This window comes from Neofelis nebulosa, chromosome 12 (assembly GCF_028018385.1).
Source record: "Neofelis nebulosa isolate mNeoNeb1 chromosome 12, mNeoNeb1.pri, whole genome shotgun sequence".
Taxonomy (NCBI): domain Eukaryota; kingdom Metazoa; phylum Chordata; class Mammalia; order Carnivora; family Felidae; genus Neofelis; species Neofelis nebulosa.
Window position 1 is genome coordinate 66,377,815 of NC_080793.1, and position 23,437 is coordinate 66,401,251.

Below are 23,437 nucleotides of genomic sequence, written 5' to 3' on the forward strand. Positions count from 1 at the left end.
TTTACCCACCTGAGAGAGCCATTCCCATATGCCTTCCTGAGCTCACTTTAAAAATAGGTGTCCAGGGCACCTGGGTGGCTCAGTCTGTTAAGTGTCCGACCCTTGATCTCAGCTCAGGTCATGATCTCACAGTTTGGCGGGGGAGGGTTGGGATTCTCTCTCTCCCTTTCTCTGTCCCTCACCTGCTCATGCAGATGTGTGCACTCTCTCTCTCAAAATAAATAGAATTAAAAAAAAATAAAAATAGATGTCCAATCTGAGATCCTAAAGGATGCAGGCCTCAGTCTAGGTCAATATCTTCAGTGTTTTCCCTCATCACTTAGCAGGATTCAGTCATGTTATCTGCATTACATGAACTTGTGCCTGTTTCACATGGCTTCTTACTTATTTCTCTGAGGGCACCTGTAGATATCTGTTGGCCCACTGCATGTGCTTTCTGGGGAGACACCATTGGCCATCCAGATACTGAATGATGCTTTTAAAAAGCATCCATGTAAATGAACAGCTCCTGGACATAAGAGTTCGAAGTTAAAAACTATGGAGTGAAAGTCACTCCCTCACTGTTCCTCTCACTTCCCGAAACTCCCTAGAACCCGAATGGAGGAGTGAGGCTTGGCCTTTCATCCAGGAGTCTTCCTTTTAGCCAGGCTGCTTGCACATCTGCAAGCCTCTGGCGGCCCTCAGTGGCTCTTGAATCTTGTGGGAACCCTCCAGCATCACATCCAAGTTCCTGTGCAGTCTGGCAGGGTCCTGCCTAACTAATCAATGCCCTTTGCAGATCCCACTCTCCACGAAAAGCAAGCAACAATAAACCTGTCCCTGACAAGGGAAGTGGAAGGGGGAAAGATCACTATTCCAAACTGTGGTCAAAATGCATTCACCTAGAGCCCCTGGGTGGCTCAGCTGGTTAAGTGTCTGACTCTCTTGATTTCAGCTCAGGGTCATGGGATTGAGCCCTGTGTCGGGCTCCACACTGAGCATGGAGCCTGCTTAAGATTCTCTCTCCTTCTGCTCCTCTCCCCTGCTTTTGCACACGTTCTCTCTAAAAAGAAAAAAATGCATTCACCAATTATATTTTTTTATCGCTACAAAAAAAAAAAAATGCACTGACCCTTCTATTACTGCGGGCAGAATGACCTTGTTTAGAATGTGGCAGAGGCTGGGAGGGAGCAGGGAGTGACAGTGAGGCTCACTAGGAAGCTGCTTTCCCCCCTCCCTTCCATCAGGATACTGCCTCCATTCCTCCATTCCTCTGGGCACTACCCACCGAGCCTTAATCATGCTTATGACAAACTGGTTCCTCAGCCCTGCCTCCCCATCATAGAGCTCTGACTCCAACATACATGCTCAGTTTTCTACCACCAGATGCTGGTTACGGCTCTCCTCCTGCCTGGAATGGCCTTCTCTCCTACGTGTCCTTCAAGATTGCCTTCAAATGGTACTTCAGCCCTCCCTGCTTCCACACATGGGAAATGACCTCTTTCTTCCAAATGCTAAACTTTAGTTCATTTTTCACAAGTTACTGCTTTCTGCCTTAGGTTGGTTATTTGTGTATCTGTTTTCCCTACTGAATTATTAAGCATGTTGAGGGCAAAGCCTGTGTTCTCTCATCTTTGAGTCATCCACAGTCCCTCATAAAGGACAGCCGTACAGGCTTTATTTGTGGGAAGAAGGGAGGGGACAGAGAGGGAAGGCACTGGAGTGGGTATGATTTCAGACCCTGGAAGATTCCTCTCACAAATCTCATCCATCTGGCCTGGGATGCTTCACAGCTCTGTAGAAGCCTAGGCTCCAACACAGTTACAAAGGAAATCTTCAAGGGAGAGGAGACACTTTTCATCCTTATTATTCCCTTGGAGTCTCCTCTTAGACTCTTGTGAATGAGATTCAAATTCTTTCTGGAAATCGGGTTTTGAAGGGAGAGAAAAGAAGGAAGGACACAGAGCTTTCATTGGCACACCAAAGGGAAATGCCTCCTGTTTCCTCATGGTGCCTTATGCATTTAGACAGTGTCAGATCAGATGCCCCCACTAACACGCAATGCCCAGCACAGACCTTCAGTTGCCTAGTACTCTCTGGGAGAACAGACCCTTCCTTCCCATATTTCTTTCTCTCTCATTCCACAAGACAGAATGTCATTTGGGACCCTCCCAAAACTATAGACACCCAAAATATACATCCCTAGGGGAATAAAATATAGTGAGGTTGACTTGAGTGATTTTTATTGGCCATTTTGAAGGGATTCACAAGAAATGTGGAACTAATCAGGGAAGTGTTGGGAATAAACATTGCTAAGTACTGAAGTTTTCTCCCCAAAATCCACGTGTTGAAGTCCTAACCCTTAATACCTCAGAATGTGATTGTATTGGAGATACGGCCTTTAAAAAGGTGATTAAGGTAAAATGAGATCACATTAGTAGGCTCTAATATAATCCAACTGGTGTCCTTATAAGAAGAGATTAGGACAGAGATCTGTACGAACACAGAAGAAGAGACCACGTGAGGACAAAGCGAAAAGGCGGCTGTATGTAAGCAAGGAAAGAGGCCTGAGGAGAAACCAAACCTGCCCACACCTTGATCTTGCACTTCCGGCCTCCCAAACCGTGAGATGATAAATGTCTGTTGCTTAAGCCTCCCAGTCTGTGGGATTTTGTTGTGGCAGCCTGAACTAATACGAGCATGAAGGCACAGACGCCTTCATGTAAAATCAGGCTACAAACGAAAACTCTCCGTCTCTTGTGACTGTGGAACAGTGTATCACTCTGAGGGGTTTATTCGATAAACCATGGTGACTCAACATTACAGGCCCTGCCCAAACTGAGGCCAGAGAATCTAGTCAATGTATCTCAAAGTACCCCTTACAAGATGTCTACTCACTTAGAAAACATGAGTCAAACCACTGGACAAAAATGACAGCAAAATTATTAGGAGCCCCCAAAGCTCACCTCATAATGGTAAATGCTATTATTGATTAAAAAAAAAGAAAAAAAAAAAAAAAAAAAAAAAAAAAAGAACTAAGGCTCTCATAGCAGATATAATTCGAAAAATACAATTTCTCTGGAATTTGTAAAAAACAAACCAACCAGTCTCGGTTTTCTTGAATGACCATTACATGTAGAATTCTTGGGGCGCCTTGGTGGCTAGGTTGATTAAGCGTCCAACTTCGGCTCAGGTCATGATCTTGCAATTCGCGAGTTCGAGCCCTGCATCAGGCTCTATGCTGATGGCTCAGAGCCTGGAGCCTGCTTCGGATTCTGTGTCTCCCTTTCTTTCTGCCCCTCCCCCACTCATGCTCTGTTTCTCTCTCTCTCTCTTTCTCTCAAAAATAAACATTAAAAGAATTTAAATGTAGAATTCTTATAGACACCACTGAGATGGAGTATCCCAACGGGCTTTAAAATAATGTTGGTGTTATGGCACAAGAACAGACACTCAGACCAATGGAACAGAATAGAGAACTCAGAAATGGACCCACAAACGTATGGCCAACTAATCTTTGACAAAGCAGGAAAGAATATCCAATGGAATAAAGACAGTCTCTTCAGCAAGTGGTACTGAGAAAACTGGACAGCGACATGCAGAAGAGTGAACCTGGACCACTTTCTTACACCATACACAAAAAATAAAAAAATGGATGAAAGACCTCAACGTAAGACAGGAAGCCATCAAAATCCTCGAGGAGAAAGCAGGCAAAAACCTCTTTGATCTTGCCCGCAGCAACTTCTTACTCAACATGTCTCCGGAGGCAAGGGAAACAAAAGCAAAAATGAACTATTGGGACCTCATCAAAATAGAAAGCTTTTTTCTGCACAGCAAAGGAAACAATCAGCAAAACTAAAAGGCAACCAACAGAATGGGAGAAGATATTTGCAAATGACATATCAGATAAAGGGTTAGTATCCAAAATCTATAAAGAACTTATCAAATCAACACCCAAAAAACAAATAATCCAGTGAAGAAATGGGCAAAAGACATGAATAGACGCTTCTCCAAGGAAGACATCCAGATGGCCAACCGACACATGAAAAATGCTCAACATCACTCATCATCAGGGAAATACAAATCAAAACCACAATGAGATACCACCTTACACCTGTCAGAATGGCTAACATTAACAACTCAGACAACAACAGATGTTGGTGAGGATGTGGAAAAAGAGGGTCTGTTTTGCATTGTTAGTGGGAATGCAAGCTGGTGCAGCCACTCTGGAAACCAGTATGGAGGTTCCTCAAAAAACTAAAAATAGAACTACCCTACGACCCAGCAATTGCACTACTAGGCATTTATCCACAGGATACAGGTGTGCTGTTTCGAAGGGACACATGCACCCCCATGTTTATAGCAGCACTATCAACAATAGCCTAAGTATGGAAAGAGCCCAAATGTCCATCGATGGATGAATGGATAAAGAAGATGTGGTATATATATATGTGTATATATATATATATATATATATATATATATATACACACACACACACACACACACACACACACACACACACACACAATGGAGTACTACTCGGCAATCAAAAAGAATAAAATCTTGCCATTTGCAACTACGTGGATGGAACTGGAGGGTGTTATGCTAAGTGAAATTAGTCAGTCAGAGAAAGACAAAAATCATATGACTTCACTCATATGAGGACTTTAAGAGACAAAACAGATGAACGTAAGGGAAGGGAAACAAAAATAATATAAACACAGAGAGGACAAAATAAGAGACTCTTAAATACGGAGAACAAACTGAGGGTTACTGGAGGGGTTGTAGGAGGGGGGGATGGGCTAAATTGGGAAGGGGTATTAAGGAATCTACTCCTGAAATCATCGTTTCACCATATGCTAACTAATTTGGATGTAAATTTTAAAAAATAAAAAATAAAATTAAACAAACAAAAAATAATGTTGGTGTTATTACCTAAACCGTGCAAAAACAAGCCTACAAGTTATTCGCCTAATGAACCACTGACTTTCTCTGTGCTACAAGCACCACATCTTATCAAATTTCCTGTTTTGTAACCGGCCCACTTTCCCTAGGAGACTTGAGTTTTCTATCATTTGCTTGTGTGGCCTTTGGCAACTTGTAGATGTGTGCTTAAAAAGAAGTGGTGTTTTCCAAGACGACACAATAGCCTGCTGTTGTAACTTCTGGGATGCAGGAGCAAGTCTGGGAGCTTGAGCTGCTTCCCGCCTATTTCCCAGACACTCGATGTGATCAGCTCTCCCCCATCTTCTCTATCCTCATCGGTGCCACTGCTGCCTGTGATTTTGCCATGTCACATGTGCTGAGCACTTCCCCCAGAGCAGACAGAGCCCGAGATGGGCCGTGAGGCGCTCTGGCGTCTGTATGCTACTTAATAGTACCTCGGGAAACAGGTTGCCTGGGAGTTGAAATGAGGAGCTGAGGTGAGGCTGGTAATTAGTTCATGCCCTTCTGGATGTCCACTGTGAATAAGCGCTCCCATCCATGCATTATAATCATCTGTGCCGTCAGAGCAGATTGAAGGGCGTGTATGGGTTGGTCAGGCTGTATCTTTATCCATACATCTGACAAAAATATAGATGTTTTCACTTACATTTATTTGGTGGGGGATTTTAAGGCATGGTGCACTCAGATTTTAATTCAACTAATAGCTTTACAGCAGCACTGTTCAATAGGAATATACGCAAGCCACATTTGTCATTTAAAATTTTCTAGTTGGTGAATTTAAAAAGTAACATGTAACAGCTACAATTAATTTTAATAGTATTTTTTACTGGGTATATATGCATTGGGTTATGATGTAGCCAAAATAGTATCATTTTGACATGTAAACAATATTTTAAAAAACATTAAAGAGATATTTACCCTTCATTTTTTTATATTAAATCTAAATCTGATGAGTTTTCACAGTCACCTCAAGTGCTAAATTTTAACCAGAAATGCTTGAACTGTATTTAGATTTCATAAAATTTAGTTTAAAAAGTAGATTCATTAGGGCGCTGGGGTGGCTCAGTCAGTTAAGTGTCCGACCTCGGCTCAGGTCATGATCTCACGGTTCGTGAGTTTGAGCCCCACGTCAGGCTCTGTGCTGATAGCTCAAAGCCTGGAGCCTGCTTCAGATTCTGTCTCCCTCTCTCTCTGCCCCTTCCCAGCTTATACTCTGTCTCTCTCTCTCAAAAATAAACATTAAAAAAAAAAAAGTAGATTCATTCACATACCCAAAGTTGTTCCAAACAAAAACTGAATTATTCTTTTAACTTTAGATTTAGATTCAATTAAAAATTCAGCTCTTCAGCTACACTAAATATTTTTCAAGCACTAATAACTGCATGTAGCTAGCAGCTGCCATATTGCCATAGACCCTGAGCACCTACTATGTGCATCACAGCAGGTAAGGCAAGGATGAGTTAGACACAGCCCTTGTTTCCTCTGGCGGGGGGCGGGGGGGTTGGGCAGCCTGTGGATGAGGCACAACGCAAACAGCAACAATGTAAGGCAGGCTACCACACTTGCTAAGGACACAGAAAGGAAGACATTGCAGGGAGAGAAAAAGGCATGCACAAAGGAAGGCTGGGGGCAAAGAGACGATCATGTAGAGATTGGAAATTATGGTTGGACATATGCCTAGGAGGGTAGAAATTAAAGTTTAAAAAGACAGCCTGGGGCAGTTCTGCTGATAGCCTCAAATAGCAGACCAAAGAGTTTGTTCTCAATCCACTGTCAGTGGGGAAAAAAGTTCCTGGTGAGGATGAGTCTTTTGGAAAGATTCACTTGGTATTGATGCAGCAATAGATGGGGGGGGACGGTTTGGTGGCTACAAAACCAATTAGAGGGGCACCTGGGTGGCTCGGTCAGTTAAGCGTCCGACTTCAGCTCAGGTCACCATCTCGCGGTCTGTGAGTTCAAGCCCCGCGTCGGGCTCTGGGCTGATGGCTCAGAGCCTGGAGCCTGCTTCCGATTCTGTGTCCCTCTCTCTCTGTCCTTCCCTCGTTCATACTCTGTCTCTCTCTGTCTCAAAAATAAATAAACGTTAAAAACAAAAAAAATTAAAAAAAAAAATTAGTTACTGAACCAGTCCAAGCAAAATACAATGAAACAATGGGGGAGGTGCTAGGAAAGGAAAGAAAATTCAAAATTTAATAAATATGTACATAAGGATACCAGGACTTGGCAATGTGGCCAGGAATTCAAAGAAAAAGAGGAGTCAGAGAATTCTGTAGCAGCTAAAATAAGGAAGTAGAGATGAAAGACTGGATGGGAAAAGTTATTTCTAATGTATCTGCATATAAATGTTTTAAAAGGAGATTGGAATATGTGTACATATGGGCTGGTAGGGGGCGGGAGGAGACCTTTGGGCAGACATGAAAAGAAATCAAAATCTATTTATAGAATGGCCAAATTAGCAGAATGGGTGACTTTCTAAGAAATAATGTATACTATTCCAACAGTGGGGGCGAGGAGGGAATCTGAGTAAATTAAATTACAGTACCATTTGTTAGAAAGCCATGCAGCTGCAGGGGTGCCTGGGTGGCTCAGTCGGTTAAGCCTCTGACTTCAGCTCAGGTCATGATCTCACAGACCGTGGGTTCGAGCCCTGCGTCATGCTCTGTGCTGACAGCTCAAAGCTTAGAGCCTGCTTCAGATTCTGTGTCTCCTTCTCTGCCCCTCCCCCGCTCACACTCTTTTTCTCTCTCAAAACTTAAAAAATTAAAAAAAAGAGAAAGTTATGCAGCTGTTAAAAATTATGGCTCTTAAATTATATCATAGGATATGGAAAACTGCTTAAGATATACTTTTAAATGAGAACTTTCAGTTTGAATAAAAAGATTCCAATTTTATTTAAAAAAGGTATGCACATTAAAAAAGGATGCCTGGGTGGGTCAGTTGCTTAAGCCTCCAACTCTTGATTTTGGCTCAGGTCATGATCTTGTGATTTGTTAGATAGAGCCCTGCACTGACAGCACAGAACCTACTTGGGATTCTTTCTCTCCCTTTTTCTCTGCCCTCCCTCGCTCTTTCTCTCTCTCTTTCTCTCTCTCTCAAAATAAATAAATAAACTTTTTTTTTTTTTAAGATATGCACCTACATTCTGTATATCACATAAAATGTGTGGAAGGACTCATACTAAGTGGTTAGCAAGCATGGATTTGCTCTGGGGAGTAAGACTGAGGGGGCAAGGGCTTTTGCTCTTTATATTTTGCTACTGCTTGAACTTGCTACAGAGAACATGTTATTTTGAGTTTTAAAAAGGGAGACAGGGTACCTGGGTGGCTCAGTTGGTTGAGCATCCAACTCTTGATTTGGGCTCAGGTTGTGATCCTGGGGTCATGGGATTGAGACCCATGTTGGACTCCACACCGAGTGTGGAGCCTGCTTAAGATTCTCTCTCTCCCTCTCTGTCCCGCTCTCCTGCTCACGCATGCACTCTCTCTCTCTCTCAGAAACAAAACAAAACAAAAACAACAATAAAAAGGTAGACAAAGGTCAAACTATGTATTCGTACATCAAAAAAAAATGACTGAAGGGATTTATCCCAAAAAATTATCTCTGGGCCATTTTAATTTTCTTATTACAAATTTTTTTATATTCTAAAATAAATATGTAATACTTCTATAATTAGAAAAAAGTCATAAAAGGAAATAACCTATAATACCAATGGTACAATCAATTTTAAATCTGTTTGCAAAGCCAAAGGTTACAGGGTTGGGTGTTCTTTAAAGAGGTTTGGATCCAATTTCTTTTACTTCTTTGGGGCTCATGCTTACTTTTATTGCTGCTGAAGTGATTTCCACATTTTTTTTAATGATTTCCATTCAGTGTGGCCAAAAAGGAAAATCGAGGCCAACCACAAGGCAAGCCTTCCTGAGAGGAGACAAAAAGCCTCTGTAACCTGTGGAATGAAAACTTTACCAGGAGAACGTGACTCTTTTGTCATGAATGACTTCAATTGCTGGTGGACAGAAATTTTTAACGAGAACAAAGAGCATCGAAGCGATTTCAGTGCCCTGGTTGTCAATCCAGGCCAAGCACACTAGTAACTTTATATTATAATGATGAGGACAAAGAACAAGGTGTCCCATTCACCGCCAGGCTCCTGCAACCAGAGGGTCCCGGGCCTTTGCAGAACCTTTCACTGCGGTGGAAGGGAGAAGGAACTCTCAAGGAGCACAAAAAGGGCTGTGAGCAAGTAAATCAGCATCAACCATATACATAATGGCAGAGAATGGGTACAGAGATGAAACGATGTCGTCTGATCATTCACCAATGGAAAGATATGCACTAAATCAGGGTCTTTTCTGTCTGATGCTGTTGTTTTTACTGAACAGTTAAGCGCCCAAGGAAATACCAGTTGGGTCTTAAAGACAATTTATAGCTGGGTTGGCCTCATTGCACCTGGCTGTGTTTTGACAGCAGGTTTCGTCAGTTTATAGCATAAATTCTTGTCTACACTATAAGCTGTCACAAACGCAACTAGACCTTGGAAAAAATGTACCGCTTAAAGGCAAATCTCCCTTTCGCCGCACCCCTCCCACTTTTAATGAAAAGCAAAAGCCTCCTGCTGGTGGCACAGCCTCCTTCTCTTCAGGGGAAATCAGGGAACCTCCTGGGACCAAGAGGGTCAGTCCCAGTGTTACAACCCAAGCAGGGTGCGCCTGCTTCTGGGCACCCGATTAAGGACTCTTTCTTTCCTCTTCCCTGAGGGCTAACTGCTGAATACAGCGGCCTTGTTGTTCGGAGCCAGGAAATTTCAGGATTCTGCTCTCTGAGCTCCCCACTCTTCCCAACTGCCAGGCCACGGAAAGAATGTCTGGGCGCCTTGCAACCGCCTGGCCTCGGAGCACAAGGCATGCAGCTTTGGCGAATGCCCTCTGCCCCCATCTAAAACAAGAAGGCAGCGCTTGGCTAGTTGGGATCAGACAATCCTTAACTTTGTTTTTGAGATTTTTCTAGTCGGCAAATGGCCTGGCAATGACTTCGGCAAATGACTTCCACCACCGTGGAAGTCACAGAACCTCATTACAATACCTAGGAGGTGAGAGCACTGGCTCCCGGGACAAGGTATTGCCTTATCCACCCCTGTTTTGTGTTGCTTTTTAGACCTCAGGATTTTATTTTCTGCTCCCAAGGACTGGGCCAAACAAATAACTTTTAACAGGTGCCACGCATCCCCGAACAGAAGGCAATGCGTCCTTTTTAGGAATGAGTTCATGGTGGCTGGTGGCCGACATCCCCCCCGTGGGACAGAAAGGACAAAGATGCAAAGAGAGGATGAAAAGGTAATGGAGAGCAGCCCCTCCTGTTCCTTAATTTCATGGTTCACAGACATTCATTGACATTCAGACACTCCCAAGGGGAAGCTCATATAACCAGCCATGAAACTAGAAACGAGCAAGCTAAGGGGGCTGCTTGCCTGGACCCAGGGCAGAGTTTCTCACAGCCATGGGGGTCCACTCCCAGACACTAGGGCCCACTGTGATGGGTCTGCAGCTGCTCGGGGGACCAGCCCAGATTGGGAAGCTCCAGGCCTGCAGAGTCCTTTGACCAGCCCCACGCAGGATGCCTCCCTCGACTTCCCAGGGCCCATGCTCTAGTGAGGGTCAGCACTCGGGGGCTGCCCTTCAGGCTCCAGGAAGCACAGGACCTGGGAAGAGTGGAGAGAGAGGAGGCCTCAAGCCAGGTAGTTCCAGTGGAGCTGGGGCTGGATGGGAACATCTCTCCCACAGAGGTGCCCATGGGCCGAAAGAGGAGGAGACAGCAGAACCTTCAGGAGGGGCAGGTCCTGGTCCCTAAGACAGAGAGATGAATCTAAATAGCGCATGCAGATAGGACCAGCTTGAGGCAGGGATGCAGAGCCAGAGGAGGAAGCTGAGGGGCTAGCTGCACCGGGGAAATGATGGGGAATGAGGGCACAACAGGTCAGAGGAGAGCTGCAGGCGAGCCGGCTCACTCATTCATCCGGCTGTGTCCAAAGAGCAGAGCTGGAGGCCACCTGCTCAATCCACTGGTAGCCTCGAAGTGCTGCCTGGTGACAGCACCCAAAACATACACCACACTTTGCAAGATCTCATTTAACACACCGCTCAAGGTCAACCAGGCGCCCTCCTACAGCACCACTTGAGGCAGAGGCCAGAGACACACGTCATGATGGCAGGCTGACAAGGGTGGGAGACTGTCATTTTCCCGACTCAGGGATACTCCAACTCAGCCAGATGATTAATTTTATATTTACACACATAAGTAAATCACTGTCCTAAGCAATACACCAAGCAGCAAGCTTTACTATCCTCCACAGACTCTCCTGAGCAGCAATGTTGGGCGCACCTGGGGTATTCCAGAACTCTCAAGCCAGTCTCGGAAGATGTTCTCCACAGACAACTCAAGCCTTTAAAAATAAAATGAAAAGGAAAGGATTAAAAAGGTACAGAGCACTTATTACATAGCACATTTCTATGGTACCTCACAGCATCCGTCTTCCAGAGAGGTAGCTGCTCTCTGGAGAAAGCAACTCTGTCCCAGGTTAAAGTGCAGGGGGGGGACCCAGCCACACTCAGGACAGCTTCAGTCAATAGGAAGGTGCACCATGAAATCTAAACATCAGAGGCACACCATCATAGGTGCTCTCAATGCCTTGGCAGGAACTGTTTGGTTGGGAGTACCAATTCACGGACAATAGGGCATGTCCACAGGACACATCAGGCGTGACCGCTTCCCCCAGAGCTGGCGGCACAGTGAAATCCGAATGCTGTAGCACTTAGTACACCAAAGTGACATTTGAACTTTATCGTGACGAGGGGCTGTGACAGGCATAAATGGTGCAATTCACCGTCAGAGCACAGACGGGCTTGGCTGCAAGAGTGCACACAGTTTCCATGCCTCTGTTTTAAGCAGGCCCACATTGCTTGTTAAGTCTGACCCAAAGTCAGCTGAAATTCTTTTTTTTTTTTTTACGTTTATTCATTTTTCAGAGATGGAGAGAGAAAGAGAATGAGCAAGGGAGGAGCAGAGAGAGAGGGAGACACAGAATCTGAAACAGGCTCCAGGCTCCAAGCTGTCAGCACAGAGCCCGACATGGGGCTTGAACTCACGGACTGTGAGATCATGACCTGAGCTGAAATCAGACGCTCAACCGACTGAGCCCTACCCAGGCGCCCCAGCTGAAATTCTTTTGGTTTCAGGTCCTGCTGATTTGAATACTCCTTAAATTTGTGAAATATCCAGTATATTTAGGGTCAAGAGACCTTAGGTTGTGTCTTCCTGTCTTCCTGGGCTAATGATGTTTAAAGCAACCCCAGCTCACTTCTAGATAACTCCCACTCATGCCCCGTATCTCTGCTCGCAGAGGCCTTTCCCAAGCCCTCTCCCAGGCTGTGTATGACACCCACTGTGCTCCCTGTCCCCTGCACCACAGCATTCATCAGTTTGTAACTGTCATTTATTTAACCACTTGCCCTTTACCTGTCCCCTCGCTGGGTTGAAGCTCTCTGAGATCAGGGTCTAATGTCTGTTTTACTCACTTCTCTAAATCCAGAACGGAGACCAGTTCCTGGTGTAAGACGATTCCCACTGGTATTTTTTATTGGAATGAGTGAAAACACATTTCACAGTGGACTCAATAAAAAATATTCCCTTTTAATTTAAAAATTACCTTTCCCAGTAAGAGATTCCCAAGGTGTTAGGCTCCAAAACGTTAAAAAACTGTATATATATAGAATATCCCTTTCCACCCTCCCTTTAGGGGTTACAGAGAAGCTGTGGAAAGATACAGTGCTGTCTGCATTGTGAAGGTACTGAAGGCCGGAGCTCCTTTCACCTCCCAGGCTGGGAAGTGGTGGGAAGGGGAGGAGGGAAAAGTGGGTGGGGGTGGGGAAGAGGGGGCTGGGCTGATATTTTCACTTCTTTTTTCTTCCCCAGTGAAAAGCAAGTCGCTGGGTGCCTTGGTCTTCCCGGGGCCAGGGCAAAAGCCAAGGTTGCCAAAGGGCTCAGCTGTTGGTATTTCCAAACAAAACAGGGGGCAAGAGGGACTACACAGACAAAGCGATTTGGATTCATTTTCAAGGTGATGTCCATCTGTGAGATGAACAGCAGGGGAAGGGGAGAGGCCAGCGGTGGAGAAGGGGAGAGTGACGACCTCCCAAGGCTGCTCACCCTGGGCTCATCCAGGTTCCCAGACTCAGTGGAATTATTGGATGTGCCTCGTGTGCAGGTACCACCGGGTGCCACTGTCCCCGAGCCTTGCCCCACCTCTTTGTGGCCAGTTAGCAGCATCAATCCAGGTGTGAGTGGCCAAGCTCCCCCTCATGACCAGGAGAGTGTAGAGACGTGTGTGCATGCACGTGTGCACTCATGTGCCTGTGTGTGTGTGTGCAGCACGTGGCGCAGGGGTGGGTGGATGACTGGAAGAGAGGAGGTGGCTCCCAGAACACCTTAAATCCAGGTCACTGTTCCTTTTTGAGCTTGGTTGGTGGCACGGAGCAGTGCTGGAAATGCCCTGTAACAGGCCTGATTGATCTGCTAGGGAGAGTAGGCAGGGCTGAAGGGGCCTCTTGGAGAAGTATCTGAGGAAACTCAAAGTGGTCTTATTTTCTAAGGAAATGTGAGGGGCTGCAAAGGCAGAGACTGTATAATTTCCACTGAAGACAAGGTGCTCCATGCAAGGCCTGCTCGTTTGGAACAAATGCAGACCATCCCCACCTTGTCTGGCACTCAGGAGGGCGGGTCATTTGGTGGTGCTGGGTTCCTGCCCTGGGGCCTCAACAGCTGTGGGGGGGATCTGCTGGTGCTCTAAGTTGTCTGTCCTGATTGAGAGGCATGCCTGCTTTCTTCCTGTCCTTCCTTCCCAGAAGCTTTGCTGAAGCTTCTCCTAAGCAGCCCATTCATCTGTTTCCTTTCCTGGGTCTGGAGCCCTGGGGCCAAAATCTCCTGTCGCCATCCTTCCAGCGAACTCAGGAAAGCCAAAGCAAGAGGCTCACTCTGACCTGAGCTCTGTTGTGCTGTGGCATTCTAGAAAAACAGGCATTCTTAAACCTTGCACAACTTGAGAGGAAGACAGGGAATTTAGAAAGGATTTAGACAAGAGTGGCAGTGAGGATCAAAGGGCCGAATGCATTGGATCCGCAAGGGAGGTCAAGGGAACTGGGATTAAATGTCCTGAAGAAGAGAAGTCTGGGAGTGACTTCATGGCCATTTTTGAGTGATTTTACAAAAGATGGCGAACAGCTGTTGTGCCTCCCCGTGGAGGAGTAAGAGCACGGACATAAATTTCCTTCAGGGAATTTTAGCTTAAAAACACGTTGTTAGGGGTGGCATGGGGAGGGGCTGAGGAGTTGAGTCCTGGAATGCTACTGAGCAAGGCCCAGTCTTCACCAGAGAAAACTGAAGAACAGGCAGTGCCTCCTGCCTGCGGGCGTTCGTTCCCTGCATAGATCTATAGGGCACAGGGTTCTGGGGAAGGCTCAGATCGGAAACCCTGGGGCCTGTCTGGTAGGGACACACAACAGACATAGTCACCGTGCTGCCAGGGCCTGTGCGGAGAGGTGGGACTATGTGTGGAAGGGGCACCGGCTGCATCAGGTGTGGCAGCTAGAAGGACAGTGGGAGGTGTGTTAGGGGAGCCTTTTTTTTGAAGCTTATTTATTTATATTGAGAGACAGAGTATGCTCATGCAAGCAGGCTGCTGGCAGAGAGAGAGGGAAAGAGAGAGTCCCAAGCAGGCTCTGTGCTGTCAGTGCAGAGCCCTACACGGGGCTCGATCCCATAAACCGTGAGATCATGACGAAATCAAGAGTTTGATTTAACTGACTGTACCACTCAGGCATGCCAGGAGTCTTCTTAAAGGAAGCAAAGCTTGGACCACGTCATGGAGGAAGGCTGTGCTATACCCAGTGATGGAGCAGGACCAGTAAAAGAGAAGGAAAGTGCATGCAGGTAGAGGGAGCTGAAGCAGGAAAGCGCAAAGCCATGGTCACCTGGGCTGGCACACGGAATGAGGTGAGGGAAGAAAAGGGGTAACCTGTGAGAACGCTGAAACCCTGTCCCTGGGCCTGGGCTTCATCAAAGAGGCACTGAATATGGCTGCAGAATGACACAAACAAAATGGAGTCAAGGAAGAGCACCTGAGGGAAAAGAGGCTGGAGGCAGAGAGACTGAAGTGGAGGCTGTGAATGTGTTCACATGAGAGGCTATGTGAAGAGGATTAGACAGACGTGGTGTGCTGGGGATGGATGTGGAGGGTGGCACTGGATGAGTGAGAGACCATGTGCAGACACTGGGCCCCATCACTCTCTGCAGGATGATTCCCCATGGAATGAATCTACATGCTGGTGAACAATTTGTGCTACGGTCTACAACCTGAACAACGGACCAGGCCAACTGTGTGGGTTATTCCGTTGGAAAGTATTAAGGCAAATTTTGCTTTGCCATATTTAGTATTTGCACACACAGGTACTACTATACCATGGCACCAAAACAAAGCAAATAAGAACTCCTCTGTCCACTATCAAGTAAAGGCATAAAAGCAGCAGCTACTATTTATTGAACACCTACTATGTACCAGGCACTGTAGCGAAAATCTCATTTACACTTTACAACATTTGTGCAAGACCAATACTATTATCCCCATCTCAGAGATGAGCAAATACAAATTCCAAGAAGTTAAGGGATTTATCCAAGGCCACACAGATGGTACTTGAAGAGCTGGGATCCAAGTCTATGCTGCCTGGCTACAAAGCCCCCGCTTTTCTTTCTATGCTGAACCTAGGCATCGTGATATGTTGGTTGTGACTTTTGGTGCAGGCAAATCTGTGGAAAAGAAGGGCCTGTGCTTGTTCCAAACACTGCTGCCTTCTTGCTCATGTCTCTCCTGCTGAAGGTGGCCTGGCCCCTGCTGTAGTCGCCCTGTTTGTCTGCCCTTCGATTTCAGTTCTGAAGAGATGGAGAGACCCTTAGGAGGGGCAAAAGTGTGAGGGCAGAAGAGTTCATTGTTCAGCTGCATCCAGGGGCAAAAGACACTCTTCCTTGAATGAAAAGAACATGTGTTTTCAGATCACTTTCCTTTGGAAAGGTTCAAAGCATCTTATAACCATTATCACTTCATTCTTCATAATATCCTTGTGAAGTGGGTGTCAATTGTTGTGTGTGGCTTCTAGCAGATGGAGAAACTGCAGCATGAGAAGACTGGCCAAAGTTGGGCCAAAGAAAAGACCCAGGTTTCTCGACTCCCAGTGCCATGCAGATGTCAAACTGCACTGATGCCTATTTGGGAATTGCTAATGGGGAATGGGACGCTGAACTACGAGAGGAAGATAAAAGCAGTAACTGCAGCTGCTAAAAAAAACCCATTATTTTTTTAAGGTACTAGAAGTGGCTTTACCTCCCAAAGAAGTTATAAGGGATGTGTGATTAATGCCTACTTTTTTTTAAGGAGGCTCACTGCCCAACATGGGGCTTGAACTCACAACCCCAAGATCAAGAGATCTACTGACTGAGCCAGCCAGGTGCCCCAATAATGCTTCATTTGCAAGGAAGAAATGGACTGCATGTTTGGAGGGAAAAAGTGACAATTATGTAGTTTTTGCTGTTTTGTCACAATTATTGAGGTGACAGTGCCGGTGAATTTTTAGGTCTGGATTTGGATATACAGCCATGGTAAAGCAAAAGTTGGCTTTTTCAAATCAAGACGCTCAGAGTCTAAGCCAGTGGTGAATGTTTTCCCTCTGAGATCATGTGGCTTAAAGCATCACAACAACAAGCAGAAGCAATTCCACTTCGGTGGGACCCAGGACTTACAGGAAATTACTCTTCTGCATGTCTGATCACTATGGAAATTGATTTTATACAGATAGCTAAAAGTACACAGGCCCACGATGCATGCCCCCATATTTGTACTAGCGAGCAGTACTTCTGCCTCATTACCCAGGCCTCCTGGATATCTGGAACAGCACGTTGTTTCACCCTCCGGCTGGGAGAGTTCCCTCTCTGTACTCCTACATCCTGTAAGGCAACTCTGCATTTCAGGCGTCTGTCTCCAGTCCCTCTGAGCTATAAATGTGGTCACACATAGTTAACACGGCAGGGGAAAGAATATGCTGGACGCCCTGGCATAATGCTGGCTAGAGAAATAAGCTGTGTTTAAAGCTGAGAAAGTTTAAAGGCAATGGCTCTTCTCTCTGTGAGGTTAACATGCATAGAAATAGACCCAGGCTTGTGTGAAAATGGTATTGCGCTTGTGGTATTGCTTGTTCAGTTGATATCTGAGGGCGGAGTGACGAGGCTGGGTGGGCTGACCATCAGCTGTTTCTGCCACTTGTGCCTCTCAGCTTGTTGCTGACCAGAAGAGATGTCTTTATCACTCTGGCTCCCACCTGCAGCCTCTTGAGGTTCCAAAGATCACACACTCTCCATATCTCTAAAGGAAAGCACAACTTGCGCAACTTTCTAAAGCCCCTTGCAACTTTCACGTGAACTAAACTGCAGATGGGACAGACTTTGGAAGTGCAGGTACGAGATGCACTCAAGCACTGGGACCCTCAGTGCTCTGGTCTAAAATGGAAATGCCCTTGTTTGGCACATGACTGACATTCTGCATGGATTTTCAAATTTTAGTAATTTATGTTCTGGTTTTTAAAATTTTTTTACTTTAGAGAGACAGGGAGCGTGAGCAGGACAGAGGGGCAGAGGGAGAGAATCCCAAGAAGGCTCCACATTGTCCGCACAGAGCCCAATGCAGGGCTCAGTTCCGCAAACCTGGGATCATGACCTGAGCTGAAGTCAAGAGTTGGATGCCCAACCAATGGAACCACCCAGGTACCCCGATAATTTGTCTTTAAGTTTTCTCTCTACAGTAGATACAAATAGTGTGCATCTCAGAACCGTGCACATGGTTACTTGTTTCTTGATCAAAAGGAGTCATTTGTGCTCGGGTAGATAATGAAGATTGCTGAAGTCACATTTATAAGCAAGTACTCCCTAGCTCTGTCGGGGAGGAAGGGTAGTGAATTAAACCAAACATAGGAACATGCACACACAGACATAATAATTGATGAGACCCACTGTTGATACGGCTGCAGTATCAGGTGGGCAGGGTGCTCTTGTATCAGGGCTGGTTGGCACCTAGGATCCGTTTGGATTTCCTTCTAAGCCCTTTCAGCTTTTTCTTCCCTTGGTCTCATAAAACATTAGCATTTAAACAGAAATCTCACGTTGAAGATGTGTGAAACACAGCTCCTCACCTTCCTCCCTCCACCTTCAAGTCCTCTCCCTTTCACTCCCTCTGCCCCATACTGGTTCCTGAGACAAATCTCCCCTCCCTGAGCTATGTTTCCAGCGCTACCTCAGAGAATAACTGAGTGGCCAAGAAAGGTAGGTCAGGTCGTGCTGGACTCCTCCCTATAACTTCCAAAAACAACCAACCAAGTCTTACCTGTGGCCCCTCTGGAATATCCCTCAGATCTGCTCATTATTCTCAAACCCTCCTGCCACAACCCCTGCTGGGTTCCAGCTCTAGATCTTGCTGGGTGAACAGCTGTCTTGGTTTCTCATTGGTGGACTTCCAGTCCCTCCCACCCACATCTATCTTCCACAGTAACCCCCCCCCCGCCCCCCTCCCCCCAGTATCTTTCAAACCTGCTGATGGCACTCTCCTACTTTAAACCTTCAGAGGTACTTCCTTGCCTCCAGGCTTGAGGCTAGGACATGGGGGACCTTTCCCTGTATACCGAGGAGTCTGAAACTCCCAGGAGCACTCCCAGGAGTCACAATGATCTGTTTCACGTGTATCTTCAGCAGTGGATTAGGAGATCCCTGCGGGCTGGGCATGGAATCTATTCCTTCCCGTCCCCTAGTGTCCAGCCTTTATATAAAGCCTGGTATGGGAGGTGCTCAATAGATAATGTTAAATTAATCAAAGCAAAAGAACAATGCAAAAGCACTATGACACACAGGATGCTGGCTCCTGAACACTAACTGGTCTAATCTGAAGAACCTTGTCCCGATCAGAATGGCTCACGTGCCTAACAGATGTGCCCAGGGATCAGTTTGCAGCAGAGCCACAGATTAGAAGCTCTGGGGGTAGGTGTGGGGCCTTCGGAGACCCAGATAAAATTGGTACAATATGCTGCATAGGTAAAAGGGCAAACGGTCTGTTTTAATAGCTGAATTAGATTCTCAGTTTAGTTAGCAGGAAAGAAGATGTTTGAGTCTCAAAAACTATTCTGGTATACTTGCTGAAACAGATTCCTTGTAGGGAGGAAATGATGTTAACTTTTAGGGGGATTTTCACAAAGAAGCTTAAACCTGCTAGCCAAAACATGATCCTAACTGGGAGAGGCATCCTCTCCTATGGTGAAGGTTGCTGGTCGGTGGCCACTATCAAACAGACGGGGCTCTTCCACAATCACAACAAAAGTCTCTTTGTGGGTCCAACAGAATGTCCCTCAATAAATATTCACAATGATAAAATCCAGGTCCCCTGGAGCCAGAGGGCTCAGGGCCATCCAAATGAACTTCATAACCTTAGTAGCAAGAGGATGAAAAGAAAGACCTCCCAAACCAAAAATGCACTTTGTTGCTTCCATGAAATTTGCTGTATTTGTGCCCTAAGAGGTTCTTCTGAAACAATGTATAGTAACAGACTTCGGTAACAGCAATATACCATTTCTATTAATTTTCTTTTCTTTTTTTTCTTGCATTAGCTTCTAAGGAAACTGCTTAATTCTACCAGAGGGCATGAAAACTTATTTCAGGGAGGTACAGAAAAAAAGAAAAGAAAAAAAAAAAATATATATGTATATATATATATATATATATATATATATATATATATATATATACACACTGTTGTTCTTGACCTTAGGAATAATGGCCACATCTGATGTGATTTTTGCATAAAGAAAACCCTTATCTCTGCTTTAAAAGAAAGGATTGTAAATCTGAAACATTTTAGACTTTCCAAAACAAACCACACTTCCTTCAGGAGCAGCCTCGTGAAAAGCTAATTATCTTGGCCAATTACTAAGCTCCATGCAATCTCCCCGTATAAGATTTCCTACAGCATCAAAAGGCATGAACATGAAGAGGCAGAAATAAAGGAATTTATCAAATAATAGAGGTATGTTCATTCTGTATGGTGCACTGGTTTGCTTTATGTGTGTGTATTCACATCTAATTTTATTTTATTTTTAAAGTTTATTTATTTTGAGAGAGAGAGAGAGTGAGTTAGTAGGGGAGGGGCAGAGAGAGAGAGTGAGACAGAGAATCCCAAGCAGGCCCTGCACTAACAGCACGGAGCCCAATGCGGGGCTCAAACCCACAAACCGCACTATCATGACCTGAGCCAAAACCAAGAGTCAGGCGCTTAACCAAATAAGCCACCCAGGCACCCCCACATCTAATTTTTAAAAGTAAGTGGCTAATTGGAATTAGAAGTAGAATTGGAATTGGAGTTAGAATGTGAAAGATGGGAGTTAAGACAAAAGGGCAGGCAAAAATCTGAAAGATGGGAGTTAAGACAAAAGGGCAGGCAAAAATCTAACACTTAGAAAAAAATCTTCATGTCTTCACAGCCCCTGGAAACTCCCCTGAACCTATATGTCATCTTCTGGTGGCATAAACACTGCCACCTTCCCTTTAAGACATTCATCTGGACTGCCTGTAAGACTGGCCCACCTACATGGAAGATGACCTTGTGTGGGTCCAAGTAGTGTCTGTGTGAAAGAATTCATTTCCACATTTGGAGACCCAGTGTGAGCATAAAAACATAGTTAAATCTGTGGGTCAGAAACGAGAGGAACATTGGCTCCGCTTCAAAGAAATGTTTGATTTCTCAAGATGCCCTCCTTTAAGGTTAAATACCAATTTTGCTATTAGAAATTATGTTTCAGGGTATTCACTTTTACTGTCTAAATGAAGACGGGAAATTAGAAGGAGAGGGTTGGAATGAACCTAGTCTAAACTTTGATGTAGGTCCTAAACCTCCTCCTCCTGTACGTGGTCAGCTCCTCGTGCCTCAGTCCTCTTACTGGTAAAATAGGGGCAGGCATGTAATGCACCAAACGGTGTTGGATGGAAGGTTAACTGAGTGTCTGCATATAGAAACCTTCCAATGAGTGCTGGCTCACAATAACCACTATGATGGGGCGCCTGGGTGGCTCAGCCAGTTGAGCATCCGACTCTTGATTTTGGCTCTGGTAGTGATCTCATGGTTGTGGGATTGAGCCCCATGTTGAGCTCTGTGCTGAGCATGGAGCCTGCTTAAGATTCTCTCTCTCCCTCTCTCTGCCCCACTCCCCTGCTTGCTCTTTCTCTGTCTAAAACAAAATTAAAAAAATAAAACGATAACCATTATGATGATGGTGGTGGTGGTGGAGGACTGTAATGAGGATTAAATGACTTACTGTATATAGATCCTATATACAGTGACTGATGCACAGAACATGACTATTGTTTTAACTGTATCAATCATTGATTGAGCACCTACTTTTCACAGGTATTATATCCTTTAATCCTCCCAAGGGTGAAAAACTGAAATTTGGAGGCATGAAGTAACGTGCTCTGAATCTCAGAGCTAGGAAGGAGCCACAGTGATGTAAGAACCTACCTAGGAGAACTTGACTTCAAATCCCAGGCTCTTATTACTACACTATGCTTTTACCTTCAATTAAACAGTATTTCCTTATATTAAGCTACATTAACTAGAGAACCCTAACCTAGAACTCTCCTCTCCTCCATTCTTTTTCACAGTAACTAAGGCCACAAAGTGTCCTTGGCTTGCCTCTTACACTACTTTCAGGGCTCATCTATTCTGGGCCCTCCCAAGGCTGCATGCCCTAACTCCCAACACCCACCTGGGCCTCACTCTCGGTCTGGTTGACTGTCCTGGGACTCCCTCCGCCTGGGAGGGAGTTAGTTAAGGGAGGAAGATTGAATTTTCTAGATTGTAACAAGCCAAACAATGGCAGGATCCTTTTTTAACATTAAAAGTAAAACCGGGCTCTTAATTCCTAAATTGGTCCTCACCTTTTCTCTTCTGGGATGTTCTCCAACAGCATTTGAAGGAAATCCTGGAATAAGAAAAAAGCAAACCATTAAAGATGTCCATCAATAAATAACTCTGTCCGGAATCATGCCAGAGACCGGGTGCTCCCAGCTGCTGACAGCTTACCTGGTAGGGAAGCCAGGCCTATGTTGACTTATTATATGATATATTGTATTTATTAATTTACCAGGGCTTCAATCCAATCAGTTAAAGAGATTTGTTTTGTAAAACCCACAAACAAATTGAAAAATGTACTGTTTGTTATTTTGACCTAACCCACCAATTTATTTTATTTCATGTTTAACTATTTTCAAAAGGCACCATCCTCTCTCTACTCAACCACATTCTCGTCATGAGCTTTCCCTAGAGATCCTGTTACAACTGGACAATCACAAGGCCAAGGGGCTAGTGACTAACTTGCAACATTCTTGCATTACTCTAAGGAAAGATAAAGACAGGCACCTGGCTCCCTCAGTTGGTGGAGCATGTGACTTTTGATCTCAAGGTTGTGAGTTCGAGACCCACGTTGGGTATAAAGATTACTTAAAAAAAAAAAAAAAAGATGAAGACAAAAATCAAGACAATTAATACCCCAGTGGAGGAACAAAGATGTCACAATTACAAAATGGTTCATGGGCCCATGCCTCCACAGCCTCTTCCATGCCGCTGTGAAATCCTCAATTATTTCACATTTAGGATCTTTCACTAATAGATTTTTCTAAACTAAAGGTATGACTTAAGACACGCCCATTTTTCCCTTTATGATGGAAAATTTCAAACACACTCGAAAGTAGAGAAGAGTATAATTAACCTTCATGTACCCATCAACCCACGGCCAATCCGCCTTAACCTCTTACCTGCCTCCTGTATTATTCAGAAGTGAATCCCAAATGTTACACAATTGCATCAATCAATGTTTCAATAAATTATCTCTAAAAGATAAGGACTCTTTAAAAAAAAAAAATAGCCATGGGGTGCCTAGGTGGCTCAGTCGGTTGAGCGTCCGACTTCAGCTCAGGTCATGATCTCACAGCTCATGAGTTCAAGCCCCGCGTCGGGCTCTGTGCTGACAGCTCAGAGCCTGGAGCCTGCTTCTGCTTCTGTGTCTCCCTCTCTCTCTGCCCCTAACCCATTCGCATTCTGTCTCTGTCTCTGTCAAAAATAAACAAACATTAAAAAAAAAAAATAGCCATGGGGCACCTGAGTGTCAGTCCGTTAAGTGGCCAACTCTTGATCTTGGCTCAGGTCATGATCTCACAACCCATGGGATGAAGCCCCTCGTCAGGCTCCTCGCTGATAGCACGGAGCCTGTCTGGGATTCTCTACCCCTTTCTGACCTTCCCTTGCTCTCAGGCAGGAGCTCGCTTTCTCTCTCTCTCCCTCTCTCTCTCTCAAAATAAACACACATTAAAAAAATAAAAATAA

General features: G+C 45.1%; 1 protein-coding gene across 14 annotated transcripts in view; it reads right to left on the minus strand.

Moving 5' to 3' along the window:
* AOPEP (aminopeptidase O (putative)) overlaps window positions 1–23,437 on the minus strand; it is a 345,091-nt gene that overhangs the window by 91,434 nt on the left and 230,220 nt on the right. For all 14 annotated transcript variants that reach the window (XR_009251735.1, XR_009251737.1, XR_009251738.1 and 11 more), the window contains 2 exons: window positions 21,994–22,037; window positions 11,305–11,365 (listed from right to left, as the gene is read on the minus strand). Coding sequence is in view for 10 of the 14 variants with exons in the window: in XM_058695511.1 (XP_058551494.1) it covers window positions 11,305–11,365; window positions 21,994–22,037 (105 nt within the window). In the remaining 4 variants the exon portion in view is untranslated. The remainder of the gene's footprint in view (window positions 1–11,304; window positions 11,366–21,993; window positions 22,038–23,437) is intronic.